This window comes from Miniopterus schreibersii, assembly GCF_964146895.1.
Source record: "Miniopterus schreibersii genome assembly, chromosome: 4".
NCBI classification, from domain to species: domain Eukaryota; kingdom Metazoa; phylum Chordata; class Mammalia; order Chiroptera; family Miniopteridae; genus Miniopterus; species Miniopterus schreibersii.
The window spans coordinates 43,568,803-43,584,702 of record NC_138105.1 but is presented as its reverse complement, the minus strand read 5'-3'; the positions used below and the strand labels follow the sequence as shown (position 1 = coordinate 43,584,702).

Sequence of the window (15,900 nt, the reverse complement as noted above, 5' to 3'; positions counted from 1 at the left end):
CGCGGTCAGGGCCGGACTTTAGGGGGACCTTGGTGAGGGGTAGGGTGCTACGTTCGTTGGGGTTCCGTTTTCTCTCAGCCTCCTCCCTGCGGGTAGCCGCGGTGGGAGGGCAGCCACTGGCGCCCCTACCCCGTTTCCCACCAGTCGGTGGCTGTTCGCTTTGCTACCTTCTCCTGCTGGTGAGGGTGTGACCCCGGGAGGGGGCCGCGGCGCCCAGGGCTCCCCCGGCGGCCTCCCCCTTACACACACACACACACACACACACACACACACACACACACACACGCTCCGACGACTGAGCTGTCACCCGCCACCCCAGGCCCCGGGAGGGGGCGCGGAGAGCCGCGCTGCGGGGCAGCCGACGCGGGATCATCCCGCGGAATTTCCCGGCTCCCGAGGCCGCCGCCGTCAACGCCCGGGGGACCAGCAGCCCCAGAGAGGGGCCCGCCTGAGGCCAGCCGCCGCTGCCGGGGTGCGCGGGCGCTCTCGTCCCCCTCGGCGCGCTTTGGCGCCGGCGCCTCGCCTGCTCCTGCGGGGTAACAACACTCCCGCTCTATAGCTCTACCCGCCCTCGGAAGGGCGACCGGCGGGATCACCATCCTCTCCATCCTCACTGCCGACCTGCTAATACCGGACTCGCTGGGGGCGGCGGCCGCGGCGGCGGCGGGAGTCTCGCGGCCCCCCCACCCCGCGCCCCAGCCTCCCCACCATGTCCTAGAAAAGGTGAGTGCAGCGAGTTTCTGCACTGACAGCAGCGGGAGGGGAACTGGGGAGCTCAGGGGCGACCCTGGCGAAGGCTGGGTCCGCGCGGAGGTGGGCAGCGGGCAGGAGACGAGGTGCCCGCCCCGCCGCCTCGGGCCAGGGGTGCTGGGCGGCGGGCAAGCGAGCGACCGCGGCGGCGGTCCCCGCACGGTTCTAACCTAGATTTTGCGAGAAGCTGAGATCCAGGGCGAGACGGGCTCTCCGTCAAGGAGGTAAAAACTTAGTAAAACAGACACGTCCATTCCTTTAATAATGAATAATTTGGCAGCGCCAGCTGAGCTGCTGCCGCCTCGCGTGCCCGGGCGCTAGTGGGTCCGGGACTCCTCTCGCTCCTGCCTGCCGCCCGCGCTCCGATCGATGCCCGACTGCCGCGGGGCTGGGGGAGCGCGCGTGACGGCGGGCCCCGCGGGAAAGTTGGGACACTTGGCCGGGACTCCGGGCGGCGGGGGCGCCGGGGGGCGCTCGGCGCAGGGGGGTGCTGGACCTCGGAGCCCGCGGCTCGGGACCAGCTCCCCGCGCCTCCGCCGTCGCCTGCCTCCGCTACCAGGGAGTTCCCTACCTGGAGTGGCTGGAAGTTTGAGTCGTCTCGCTTTCGGGGTCGGAAATCCGGAAGCTTAATTAACTGTAAGACGAGGAGGGGCCTTTGGGCACGGGGCGAACGTCTTCCCCCGACTTAAGCGGGCTCGGGGCAAGGGTGAGGAGGGAGGCTGCGCAGCTGCGGGCGCCGGGCTGCGGGTCGCCGAGGGCCGGGGGACCAGATTTAGGGGTGTACGTCACTGCTGCTGACTTCCAGCCACCCGGGAGCCTAGAACCGAGCCCCGTACGCGGACCCTCAAAGTCCTTAGAAATCAAAGTTAAGTCCGGCGTTTGGGTGGGCGGGAGGAGAGTCAAGGTGGGGGCGGTTGGAGGGAAACGGAAATTTCTTCTTGCAGATGCTGGATCCTTTGAAAACAGCTCGGTTCCTCCCCCCCGCCCCTTTCTGTATGTTTCTCCCAATTATATGCACCCCTCCCACCCATTATAAAGAAGTGAATATCCTCGATGGAAGGCTTTTCTTGCAAATAGAAGTAGTGGAAAAATCCAACACTAAGGTAGTAAATACAGCAACAAAATTATATATAGAGAGAGCAACAGCTCTTGACCCTGGTCCTTAAAAAAAATTTTTTGGTAGGGGTGGGTGAAAGGCTGTGTGTAAAGGGCTTAGCTACACTGAAATCACCCACTTTTCCTGCACGGTTAAAACAAGGAAATTCAAATCAAGTGGGAACGTGATCCTTTTGCATGCTGGCAGCGGACGCTGCGGCTGCTCTGCTGAGAGGTAACTCGGGAGACCCAGGAAAGGGGCGTGGAGAGGATCTGGAGGGTCAGGTGAAGCCCCCGCGGGAGTCCGCCCTGCACACCGACGCCGTGGGTGGAGCCTGGGCCAGGGCTGCCCTTCACCTGGTGCTGCAGGTGGAGAGCGTGAGGGGACACCACCTTGGCTGGCTCTCGGAAAAACCGACTTTGACCGTGTAACCACACTTTGCACGTCTTTTCAGATATCTTGGGGTCGGCAGGAGAGCCAGGTGGGCTGGAGTAAGCTGAGGGCAGGGCGGTCAAGCAAGGGGGTTAGGGGCCAGCGCGCGGAGGGTGCCCACTGCCTAGTGTCGTAGCCGCTGCCCGGCACCCCAAACGCCCGCCGCTGCTGCGGCTTTAAGGGAGCTGCGGAGTCCAGGCTGTGTCGCAGCAACTTTGTATCAGTCATGTCGCCCTCCTGGTGACTGACAGCTACGATTGCCCAATGAGAAGCCACCCTGACCCGAGCAGCGTGGAGCCTTACTTCCCCTTGGGCCAATAGCAGGGGCTCAGAGGGGCGGGATAGCAACCTGAACTTTATCTGGACATGTGACCCGCTTTTAAAAGGGCCGGCCCTGGAGCTGGCCCACTCCCCCTCCGGGCTTTCGCCCGCCCTCTCTCCTTTCCCTCCCCGTTGCGCTCGCCCCGGCTGCCGGTCCTCTCCGCCCCTCCGCGCCCGGGGTGTCATTGGACGGGGGAGACGCTAGCCAACTTCAGGCTGCGTGAGGAAGCCCGTGCAGTCACCTGGGTGCAAGAGCGTTGCTGCCTCGGGCTCTCCCGCTGCAGGGGGAGCGGCACTCGCTGGCCTGGATGTGGTTGGATTTAGGGGGGCTCCGCAGCAGGAGTGTCGTAGCGTCGGCGAGCGCTGCAACAGGTAGACGCCGAGACGGACCCCGGCCGAGGCAGGTGTGTGGGGGTGCGCGGCGGGGCGCCGCTTTCTGGCCTGGGCGTGCGGCCACGGCGCGGAGCGTGCACTTTGCTGGGAGAAGTGGCTGCGTAATTCGGAGGCACAGTCAGTATGGAGCTGTGTGCTTGTTGTTTTGTTTTGGTTTTCCACTTTTCCCCCCCTTTGGCCGCCAGAGGACTATTTTGGGAAAGTTTGGCCACTTTGGATAAATGCCCTCTAACGAGCGGCTTTCAGCCGCTTTTGGCAGTGGGAGGTCTACCACCACCCTTCTCTTTTTCCCCAAGATGAATTTCGGGTCGTTTGCCTTGTACAGTTTTTTTTTGTTTTTTGTTTTTTAAAAGAACCTTTGGGTAATATTTCTTTCCTCTATCAATTCCAGAAGCACCCAAATCTCAGCTGGAGGTGTAGCTTATTAAGGGCAGTTGAAGGAGATAGAGATCCTGATAGATCGCGCATGAAGGGGGCTCTGGAAATTCACGCATTCCCCGTCCGTTGGTATTCGCGAAACTCTTGAGAGGCTATTCTTTCTGTGGCATCAGTTGGAATTCTAAAGGCAGGGGAGAAGCGATGAAGCTTCCTTTGGTGGCATCGGTACCCTTCTACTGAATTTAGGTGCATGGCTTTTCCTACTGAATTTTTAAAAACCAGGCTTAAATCATAATGGTTTATGACGCCCTCGGTTTTAGCTAATACTACGTAGAAGTTAGGAAAACTTTTATTTAATAGCAGACGATTTGGAAACTGCTGAATTTCAAATGCACTAAATTGCCTTTTAACGTTTGTATTTCCATTTCTCTAGGTGCTGTTATTGATATTTACATAGTAATGATAACAGCGTTCTCCATCTGTGAAGTTCTGCTATGAAGTTTTAATTTTGTGTTTGACTTCATGGCACGCTGTCATGGAAATGGTCGAGGAGAGAATTTTAAAAAAATAATCTAAGACGACCTTTTTCCTTTAAGGGAGAAGAAATAGTTTTGTTTGGGGATTTTGGAAAGATCAGGTGGCTCAGTGAATTAGGTGAGTGAATAGAAATCAGGTGCGCTCAGTTCTAACTGGTTCTCCTGTTCTCTTAGGTGACCTTGGGCAGGTTTCTATCATTTACCTCATCTATAAATGAGAAGAAAATAATAATGGTTCTCTAGTGGGGGTGACAGAAAAATAGTTATATACAACAAACTTACAACTATGCAACCAGTGAAAATTGTGAAATCCTAAGATTCTCCTTTTTTAGATGCCATATTATAGTGAAATAACTATAGAAAATGATGCATTGAAATTGGAACTATGGGGGATATTAAAAGCGAAAGTGTTTTCAGATAAAATACAAATTTGCAGAAGTCTCTGTGAATATTCCTGAAAAAAAACTACTTCCTTATGGAAAAGGACAGTTTAACACAGGATATAAAACATAAAATCTTAAAGTCAGATTTTTCCTTTGCAAAAATAGTATTTAAGAGCATATGCATGGCTTAAAGTAGAACTTCTAGCAGGGCTTTTCCTTACTTTTCTTGTGTGAAATTTCCTTTATATTCTGTGGGGAGGCTATTTGCATGGAAATTAAAGGGTCATAGTAGTTTTTGACTTTGTCCGGAGAAAGTCTCTGTTGTAATCCCCATTATGAGGGACACACGTTTCATTTTATATAAGCTAGGTTTGTATACCAGTATCCTATAGGTTAGTTACAAAAACTGCCCCTTTACCCTGTGGATAGTAAGTTCTATGAGAATCAGATTCACCAACTAGTATTTTCAGTATTCCCTAGTAAGTTCAAGTTGACTGGAATTCTCTTGAAACCACCATGGTTATTAAGCCAATTCATAATAGGACAGCAGCCTGGGTTTCCTGGACAACGTAGGAAATTAATTTCTAACCTGGTCCATTTCTTTACAGAGAAGATGAATTAAAATGATAGGGAAAATTCAGCATAAAATAGTTCAATAAACCTATTTTTAAAAAACATCTGATCTTTAACAATGTTTCCAGTAGAAGCCATGCAGATGCTAGATGTCCTCCATTCTTCTGTGTTTGACTGCTGCCAACCTTTACTCTGTTTTCTTTGTTGAGAGGTGCATTAGGTTTATAGATGAGAATACCTTAAACTAAGCTAACTTAGATTTCAGCAAAGCCTGTTGCAAATTCTTTAATGATAGTCCTGTCGATAATGTGGTGAAAGGCGGGCTTATATTATGTTATTATTAAGGGAGTTTAAGGCTGACTAAACAGGACTTAAAAAGTTATAATCAGTTGCATGATGTTAGCTGATAAGGTGCTTGTTTGTAGAGTGCTTTAAGATTGTCCTTGCCCACCATCTCCCATATATAGATTCTCTTCAAATCTTCCTATAGTCTCATAAATCTGAGCTATGATTCCTGCTTTAGGGCAGAGTGACGGGGAAAATGTCCCTTGGAATATCAGTGGGGGTTCTGTGAAAAACGAGTGCAGAGGCCCAATTATGTAGGGAGTGCTGGATTCAGGAGGAAACAGGGTTCTGCACTGTGGAGCTGCCCAGGAGTTTTAGTATGCAGCTTTACACTGTGAAACTTCAAAAATGCAGTAAGTGATCATCCTTTCCAAAAGAGAATTTGAACGGTGGATTTTTGGAGAGGGATCTGCCTGGAGATCTCCCTTCAGACTCCGGGAAGATAGACCTAGGACCTGGGGAGAGAAAATGAGTGTCAGTGTGGAAGTGGGGAGGGGTGAACTTAGGCAGGCCCTCAGTAAGGGTGCTAGGCAAGGCTGACTTCTGGGCATTTGGGTGGAGGGTGGTGCAGTTTACCAAGACAGGGAAGGTGGGTTTAGGGACTGGGTTGAGGGGAGAGAGGTGATACACAGAAAGTATTCAGTTTTGAACAGGAATAGACAGACATGTTGCTTGTGGTGATTGATGAATTTGGAGCCAGAACATCCATACCTTAGATATCTGTCTGTTCAAGTTTGGTATGAAGAGGACAATACTCTTAGGTAGGAGTCAAAGAAGCACATAATACTTACTGGTATTTTTCAACCTATGGCTATGACTAAATGGTTTTTTAGTAAAGGGGAAGATGCCAGGAGTAGCCATTTCGGTCCCATTTCACTGTAGGTTGTTTTTTTTTTCAACTTCTACTTGGCTTTTATCCACACTAAAGTTTTTTTGGCTGGAGTTACCAGATAACCACCTCAGCCTCTGCAATTTGATTTATTTTTCCAGGATTTTGTGATTGATTTGTGTTAGGAATTTGTAGAATAATGCTCTTTCAATGGAAGGAGGCTATGTAATTGGTAGGTTTTAATGGTCATAGTTATTGAGTATTGATTATATTATAATTGTTCAAATTTTTAAATTTGCACTATACTATCAGGTTGGGATGAAGTGGTGAAATTTATAAATTTTCTGCCTCCTGAGACCTTAAATTCTAGTGTAGAATACAGAAAAGTTAGAGGTAGTTAGAATATGCAGACAGTTTGGGCATTAAATTTCATTATAGAGCCTTGTGTTGGCTATTGCCAATTTATCTGGTAGAGTCATCATTTTTTGTGTTAATTAATATAAGTTCTGTAACAAAAGGACTTTCTAGTCTCTCTTTAATGAGGGGAAGGTAGGGAGAATGGAGGTATGAGTGGCAAAGCCAGGGAAAGGATAAGAGGCAGAAAGTAATGTTTGTGCACAGAACTGCAGAAGCGGCATGTTTAAGATCAAGACCTTTATTTGGGTCATAGCTTTTTTATACAACCGAAAGGATTTGATAAATGAATGCATAATAATTTTAAGAGTTTTTGTATATTAAAATGTACAAATACAGTTTTTACTGAGAATAAGTTAATTTTCTTTACTGTGGTGCTTCTCAATGGTGTGTGTGCAGGTTTATTTTGTGACACCCCTCCTCCCCTCAGCCCCAGAAACATTTGGCAATATCTGGAGACATTTTTGGTTGTCACAACTGGGGCAGGTGCTGCTGCTGGCATCTAGTGGGGAGAGGTCAGGGATGTGCTAATCATCTTACACTGCATGGGACACACCTTCACAGCAAAGAATTATCAGGTCCCAAATGTCAGTAGTGTCAAGGTTGAGATGACCTTGGTGTAGAGAGAGACATGGGATTAAATTCCAGCTCTGCCACTTAGGTTTGTGCCTGTGCCTCAGTTTCCCCACTTGTATCATTTAGATAATAATTTTACCAATCATAAAGGGTTGTTTGTAAGGGTAAATAAGTTAATGTGTGTGAAAGGCTTATATTATTGCATTGAATTATGTAATGCATAAGAATTATATAATATAGCCTGTTATGATTATTCTGTTAGTGAAATATAGAAAGAGAGCCAATGGATATGATTGTGTATCTACAACAATCCTGTGGGCTCCCTGAGGATTGGGACTGTGCCTGTTTTGTTTATCACTATAGATCCAGTGACTGGTTGTAGGCCCAGGATGTAGCACACACTTAGTAAATATTTGTTGAATGAATGAACACGTAAGTTGTCAGGACCCATCCTGAACTTCCTCCATTTACGGTGGAGAATGAAACTGTCTGTCTGTTGGGAGTCTTTTTTAGCAGAGGCAACACTAGGTCAGGTTGCATGTCAAAGTCCTCACCACTATTGAAATACCGAGAAGAGTCCTGTCATTCCTGACATAGCCTCTCTGAGCTATCGACCATCTTAATTAATCAGGATAGATTAATCTTTACTGTTTAGAATTGATATTAAATTATCTTGATCACTAATCCATTTTAAGAAAATCTTATTGTTTTAAAAATGATTCTTAAATTATTTTTCCTGTGATAACTCACTCGATAACTTTATATTGGGAAATGGTAACATTAATCACATTTCCTTACTGTTTTAAATAGAGTCATGTCTTAGATATAAGAAGCAGCTTCCATATGCCTGGAAGATTCCAAAGGCTTAGGAGTTAGAAGATTTAATTTTAAACCTACCTTTGTTACTTATCATGACTTTGACCTTGGGCAAGTCACCAACCTCATTAAGTCCTCAGTTTCCTCTTTGTTTACTTCATGGTCCCCAGGATTACTTTGAATATTTAATAAATTAACATTTTAAAATATTCTTTGCAAACTCTAAAGGATGTATTATAAAAACATGTTACTTTTATTTGGATGCAAAACAGTTTTATATGTTGCTTCTTATAGTCTAGCTTCTGGACAAGTTACAGTCAGTGCTCTGTTGTATCAGCACCTAAACAGGTAACAATTTTAATGACTATAATAAGTAGAATATGTACTTATAGCTTAGTACAGCGATTTTCAACCTTTTTCATCTCATGGCACACATAAGCTAATTATTAAAATTCTGTGGCACATCCAAAAATATATTCTATTTTTTGCCTATCTGACAAAAAAAAATAAGTATAATTCCGATTCATTCATGCCTGATAGCTATTGTGTTGGTTGTCATATTTTCACTTGACAATCTAAGGGAAAAGAGGTCAGTGCCCCTGACTAAATAGTCAGGTATTGCATGTTTTAAAAATTCTTGCCACACACCCTTTTGAAAATTGCTGGCTTAGTAAATGGAATTTAAGAATGTTTTTTAGAGTAATAGTGCTATAAATGTCTCTAATTCAGTTTTTTAATATAAATTTATTTGTTAGCTATGGAGACCAAAGGCTACCACAGTCTCCCTGAAGGTCTAGATATGGAAAGACGGTGGGGTCAAGTTTCTCAGGCTGTGGATCGCTCTTCCCTGGGACCTACAGAGAGGACCGATGAGAATAACTACATGGAGATTGTCAATGTAAGCTGTGTTTCCGGTGCTATTCCAAACAACAGTACTCAAGGAAGCAGCAAAGAAAAACACGAACTACTCCCTTGCCTTCAGCAAGACAATAATCGGCCTGGGATTTTAACATCGGATATTAAAACCGAGCTGGAATCCAAGGAACTCTCAGCAACTGTAGCTGAGTCCATGGGTTTGTACATGGATTCCATAAGAGATGCTGACTACACCTACGATCAGCAGAACCAACAAGGAAGCATGAGTCCAGCAAAGATTTATCAAAATGTGGAACAGCTGGTGAAATTTTACAAGGAAAATGGCCATTGTCCTTCCACTCTAGGTCTGAGCAGGCCCTTGAGATCATTTATGTCTGACTCGGGGAACTCAGTCAACGGTGGGGTCATGCGTTCCATTGTTAAAAGCCCTATCATGTGTCATGAGAAGAGCCCGTCTGTTTGCAGCCCTCTGAACATGACGCCTTCAGTGTGCAGCCCTGCGGGAATCAGCTCTGTGCCCTCCGCCTCGGCCAGCTTTGGCAGCTTCACAGTGCACAGCCCTATCACCCAGGGGACTCCCTTGACGTGCTCCCCGAATATTGACACTCGAGGTTCCAGGTCGCACAGCCCAGCACACGCCAGCAACGTGGGCTCTCCTCTCTCAAGTCCATTAAGTAGCATGAAATCTCCAATCTCCAGCCCTCCAAGTCACTGCAGCATCAAATCTCCAGTCTCCAGTCCGAACGTCACTCTGCGCTCCGCCGTGTCCAGCCCGGCAAATATCAACAACTCAAGGTGCTCAGTTTCCAGCCCTTCCAACACAAACAACAGATCCACACTTTCCAGCCCAACTGCTAGCACTGTGGGGTCCATCTGTAGCCCCGTCAGCAATGCCTTCAGCTACACTGCTTCTGGCACTCCTGTGGGGTCCAGTGCGGCCCGGGATGTGGTTCCCAGTCCAGACACGCACGAGAAAGGTGCTCCAGAGCTCCCCTTCCCCAAGACCGAGGAAGTCGAGAGCGCCATCTCCAACGGTGTCGCTGGCCAGCTTAACATTGTCCAGTACATAAAACCAGAGCCGGATGGAGTTTTCAGCAGCTCGTGTCTAAGAGGAAATAGCAAATTAAACCCCGATTCCCCATTCTCAGTACCAATAAAACAAGAGTCAACCAAGCATTCGTGTTCAGGCACCTCTTTCAAAGGGAATCCCACAGTAAACCCATTTCCATTTATGGATAGCTCGTATTTTTCCTTTATGGATGATAAAGACTATTATTCTCTGTCAGGAATTTTAGGACCTCCTGTGCCTGGCTTTGATGGTAACTGCGAAGGCAGTGGCTTCCCAGTGGGGATTAAACAAGAACCAGATGATGGGAGCTATTACCCGGAGGCCAGCATCCCTTCCTCTGCCATCGTTGGTGTGAATTCAGGTGGACAGTCCTTTCACTATAGGATTGGTGCTCAAGGCACAATATCTTTATCACGAGCGGCTAGAGACCAATCTTTCCAACACCTGAGTTCCTTTGCTCCTGTCAATACACTAGTGGAGTCGTGGAAATCACATGGTGACCTGTCATCTCGAAGAAGTGATGGATATCCGGTCCTAGAGTACATTCCAGAAAATGTGTCAAGGTAAGTTGGCTTTTTCTTCATTTTTGAAAATCATGATTTTATAAAATGTGAAAGGTTAGCATTACACGTACAGTTGACAAATTAAACACGTTTCAGTTTACTGTTTATTATTAATGTATTCAGGATGGTCATTTAGTGTTCTCTGCTGCTTGTTGGTATAATGTTACTACTTTTTTAAAAATAGAGAAACAAAAAGTTCTTAAAATCTCTTAGAAAATATTTGTGTTGAATTTGAAGGAGCCTATATACCTATATAGGTGTCTCCCCCCACCTCCTGCCGCCACGTTACCTGTTGCAGATATTTGGAAAAAGTTTGTTTTTTGCTGTGTGTATCTAGGTTTACTTTAGCAGACTAGTGCCAGATTTATTTATTTTTTTTACTTTTGCTGGATACTGGTTCACTAATGTTGCTTTAAATTAGTTTCTTTGTTGTTTTAGTCTTCCCTTTTTTTCTTTTTCTTAGCTTTCTTTATTAATCACTTCATTGACTGTGAAAAATGAAATTGAACCCCAAATCTGTCACCCACAGGCTCCCCACTCTCCTTGTCCTTTCCCAGTGAGGTTAATTGTATGTAAGTTGTGGTTTTCAATATAAATAAACCATTTCCTTAACATTTTGAGGGCTTTTAAAGACTCAGCACAGCTAAAATGACTAAGTGGACAGTCTTGCTTTCTTACTCCTATTGGAAGTGAAATATGTCAATGCAGTTTTGAATTGGTATATTTGTAACTTTTAAGATCTGCAAGAAGACATACATAACTTACTGTAAAATATCTCCTGGCTTTCCTTGTTGTAGATAGCATACTGTATATATTTAGAAAAACAAGGAAAAGATTTTAGATACGACGAAAGGTGGTTCTAAGTTATATAATGAATGCTTGCATTGGACTTTGCTTCAGTACTATTTTTATTACATGGTTGTAATAAATGATTCCTTTATTGGACATATAAAGAATAGATTCTTAGATATAGTTTATTCTTTTGGCGCCTAGGAATATATGAATATTTTCCTTAGAAAATAATTTTGTGGGTAATATGTCTAGGCTACAGGATTTATGTGTGTTCCTGTATCTTTCTCCTTCCGTTTAGGTTTCTTTTGCGAAACCAAGAGCAAAACTTTAACTTGTGGATTCTTTTCCTCATCATTGACTCAAACCTGACTCCTCTTGCTTTTATGGAAGCAGACATTCCATAAAAGACGCGTTCTTACGTTTTAGTGCTGCCTCTCTCTCTCAAACTCTGAACTCCAACAGGCGTCAGGACACAGCCTCTAGCTTTCATCGGAACCGAACTCGGCGACTGCCCTGCTATTAGTGATCTGATTTACCTTTAGAGAAGGAAATTTTGTACATATTGTAGATATTTTGGAAAGTGATGTTACTTTTAGTGAGTTAGTATGAGGGAGTGTGGCCTCATAGTTAAGAGCATGGCTTCCCTGGTTGAAATCCCAGCTGTACCACTTAATTGCTTCATGTCTCTGTGCACCTCCCTTTACCTCTCTGGGCTGTAGTTTTCTTATCTGTAAAAAGGGGATTAAATAGTACCCATCTGAAAAGCAGTTAAGACAACTGAGTTAATTTATGAGAAGCACTTTGACTATCACATGGTATGTAGCATACGTTCTGTACATTTTAGCCATGGCTGCCAATTTAATTACATCTTAAGGGTTTTTCACAATCTTTAGTTTCCATTTCTTTAGTTTTCTTTTTCTTCATTATAAGAAATTCAAGAAAATAATTGTAAAGAAGTATTATGTACATAGTTAAAAGAAGTATTTGTCAGTAATTCTTATGATTAAATTCTACTCTGATTAAAAATCTTGTGATTGGGCGCCGTACATTTGCTACTGCATTTCTGTTTATGCTTTTTTAGTTGACTCATGAAGCACCTCCTGATGGTCTAGCCTTAAACATATTAATGAGAATCAGTGACCTTGAACTTCCCTTGCTTTTGTGGGCACTGGAGGCGTTGTCTGGTGTCTGAGTATTCCAACATGCTCTATATATGTGTTAGCATAGTCAGAGGGGATTCGTTTTGTTTACATATACGCTGGTATTGTACCAGTTAATATAGGTTTTCCAAAAAATTTAATATCAAAGCTCTAATGTTATTCGAAGTCTCTTATAGATTCTTTACAGCTTTTCCTCGGGAATATTATCCAGATCTATCTGTTTTGGTCATCCTTCTCAGCATAAAGGCTCAAAGATCAGAAGATACTTGGATCTTTTTCTAGATTGTAGTCTATATGTTCTAATATTTAACCTCATCCACGCTTCATTATTGGCCTCTTATTTTGTGTCCGTTGGACCAAAATCCAACATTTTTGCCTGTTTCATAATTTATAATGATGATTCCCCATTCCAGGAACTGTTGAATAAATTAATGAATTAAAGGTTGTAAAGGATCAAGGTAGTGTGTAACCCCTGGAGGTTTTATAACATCTTTATCTTTTCATTGAACTCTATATTAAACTGTTTTCTAGTAGATCTCAAAATACAGTTTGAGATTCCTGAGACCTCATGGGGTGGGGACTCATGAAGTCAAAAATTATGCATCGGAAAAAGATCCACTGAAGACGGAAGATAGACCAATGAGTTTTAATGGAATAGTATATGAAAAGCTCACGGATAATGCTTTCAGATTCCATATGGCAACTAACTTTTAAGACACTACTTACTGTCAGTTTTCAGTGTGGTATCAAAGAGTCTTATCTGCACTTATCTGAAAAGACCATTTAAATGCTCCTCCTTTTTCCAACATCATATCTGGGGGGCCCAGATTTTCTTTATATACTGGAGTCAAAACATGTCACATCACTGCATATTGAATGCAGAAGTAGATATGAAAATCCAGCTGTCTTCTATTAGGTGAGGCAACAGACTTGCAAAAATGTAAAACAGGGCCTATCTTCTCACAAGAGTTTTCATTCTGGAAAATACAGCTATTTTTACATAAGATATGTTTGTTAATATGTAATGGCTTCTTTTTAAATAATGTAAAATAAATTTATAATTTCTAAAAAATGTAAATATCAGTAGGTATAATTCATATAAACTAAAGCTCTTTGGTATCCTCAGTACATTTCAGGAGGCGAAAGGTGTCTTGAGACTCAAAAGTTGAGAATTGCTGGCATATGCTGTTCTATCGATGCAATAGCTGTTAACGAAGAAAAAAGATATTACTTTATTTGTGTTAGCCTTACTGACGGTTATGCCCAGGAAGGAGCGCCCTATTCAAATAAGAAAGATGATTCTCATCTAGATTAGTTTTTCAAGCTGCGAAAAATGAGTCATGGCTGGGAAGTGCGTGTTGCTGTCTTTTCAGGCTCTGGGCAGTCTGTGAGAGTGGTGACGGAAGTCATCTATCTGTTAATCATTTCCAGTGACTGGATTGTCTGAGCGCCACATTGTAAAGTAAATTATGGCAAAAGCTGAATGTAAAGCTCTTAGGATGGACACTGGACCTGGCTGTGGCATGTAGATTGGCTTTCCCCTGTAGAGCTTGGACACAAACAGAGCTGTAACCTTGAGCGAGTCATGATTTCTCACAGCCTCAGTTTCTTTATTTTAAAGAGAACAACTTGAACTAGATGCTCCCTAAGGGTCTGCATCCCTTAACATATTTGCTAATGTGGTTTCAAGTATGTTTTAATCACCAAGGCTAGCTCTGTAGTTTCCAGGGTAGTCCAGACAGAAAAATCATGTACATTTAAAAGTAAAAGCAAGTAGGCATGGTCTATAATTTTACTTTGAAAAGCAGAGTTTTTAAAATCAGATCTTTCCTTTTGCAAAGTTTGACACTCTGAATTTCTTGGTCTTTTAATTTACACCATTCCTTTTGGAAACAGGTTTTTCTGTTGACATAACATTGAGTGTTTTTGGTGATAGGGGTAGTCACTTTGATAGCATCATAACACTATACTAACATAGACTTAGACTTTTGGATGTAAAGTTCACTATTTCAAAGGGCATATTCTGGTAGGTTTCAAGACAAGCAATCAAGTATTTATCTTAATATATGCTGCATTTTTTTTTTCATGGTAGAGTGAAACAATTTAGTAAATAACCTACACTTATTTTTTTATTTTTCAAATGTCCCTAGAGTTTTTTGAAACTCACTTTCTATAATAAACCAACATCTTCAGAATTCAAGGTGTTTGTCACAGAGTTTTCCCTGTCTCTTAGTAAACTTTCTGAGTAAACCCTTGAGCTGTAACTATCTTTGTAATGCGTAGGATGAAAGATTGATGGGTTTTGGGGTAAGGGGAGAGATTGATTGATTATTAGTGCTTGTTGTAACAAATAAATCCATTACAGAATTACATAGGTCATTTGAAAATGAAAACATGGAATTTTCTTTTTATTATTATTTGTCTCATAATATTTTGATTTTGAAGTTGCTAGTGTCCCTAGAATTCCTCTAGGTTAGTATTCTAAATATTTTTAGAAATGATCTCCAAATGAGACTTGCCTCTCCTGATGATTCATTCCCTTTCATTCACCTGTGGTATTTCTGGTGAGAGTGATGATAATTTTATTTAAAAAAAAACCCACACAAACCTTACTGGTTTTTAATCTACAAATCACTATGTATAGTGTGCTTTTATGCATTTTGCTTTTGACATCACAAGTATTCTTGATTTATACGTTAGTATGTCTACTTTTTATCATCTAAAATATTAGTACACTTTGAACTGTTTACTTCATACCTTAAAAAGTTGATAAAAGTCATGGTTTCAGATAAATCAACTCAAAGTATTCAACTTCAGACAGTTTCCACACTATCGACATGCTGAAACTAGGACCTGGACATTTATTGATTATGCCTTTTGCAATATTGAAATTCTGCGTGTGTCTCACCTTTTCTATAGCAGATACTATATTGATCATTGTAACTTCGGAGTAACGCTTCACTTCCCCTTAGTGCTTTGATATCATTAATTTTTTTTCTCTGAAATAATACTTTTTTCCCTAGGCTTTCAACTGTTGCTGTAGGTTCCTATCACTCACCTACTGATAAAATTTCAGCTCTGCTGCTAATTTATTATTTCATTTACTAAATTCAAATCAAGATGAAAATATTGGCTTTTTGATTATGTTTAAATATAAGCCATTAAATTGTATTTTTTTGTGGACCTTTTTATAAAATTATTAATGAAAGTCCAGGAAATATAAGTGTGTTAAGTGGATAATGTCTTCATCTTAAACTTTAGAATTTCTAGTATTAAACTTGTCAAGTACGGGTTTTGTTTTCAGTTTTAGGAGTTATTTTGTTTTTTTTTTTTTTTTTTTTTTGGTAAGGTATTGATGAAGCTAAAATGTAATACATATAAGAGTGTGTTACTTAATTGATATTCTGTAAACCTCTGGATTTATGATTAGTGGTATAGCCAAGGCCAAAATTTCATGTAGAAAAGAGGTAGAAATTGCTTGTATTTTATGCAAGAAATAGAAAACTCTAGTCTCAGGTAGTAAAGATGAAAAACAAAAGGTAATTTGAATACTTAAAAAGTTAATACCCTAGTGAGAGAGTGAGATAATGACTTGGGA

General features: G+C 42.9%; 1 protein-coding gene across 3 annotated transcripts in view; it reads left to right on the top strand.

Annotated features, from left to right (window-relative positions):
- Positions 1-243: 243 nt before the first annotated feature.
- NR3C2 (nuclear receptor subfamily 3 group C member 2) overlaps positions 244-15,900 on the top strand; it is a 284,027-nt gene continuing 268,370 nt past the window's right edge. The window contains exons 1-2 of one of the 3 annotated variants that reach the window (XM_081136385.1): positions 244-723; positions 8,598-10,350. In XM_081136385.1, coding sequence (XP_080992511.1) covers positions 8,600-10,350 — 1,751 coding nt within the window. In that variant the 5' untranslated portion in view covers positions 244-723; positions 8,598-8,599. Of the gene's footprint in view, positions 724-2,618; positions 3,004-8,597; positions 10,351-15,900 lie in introns of those variants that run through there. The other 2 variants (XM_081136384.1, XM_081136383.1) reach the window with 2 other exon arrangements.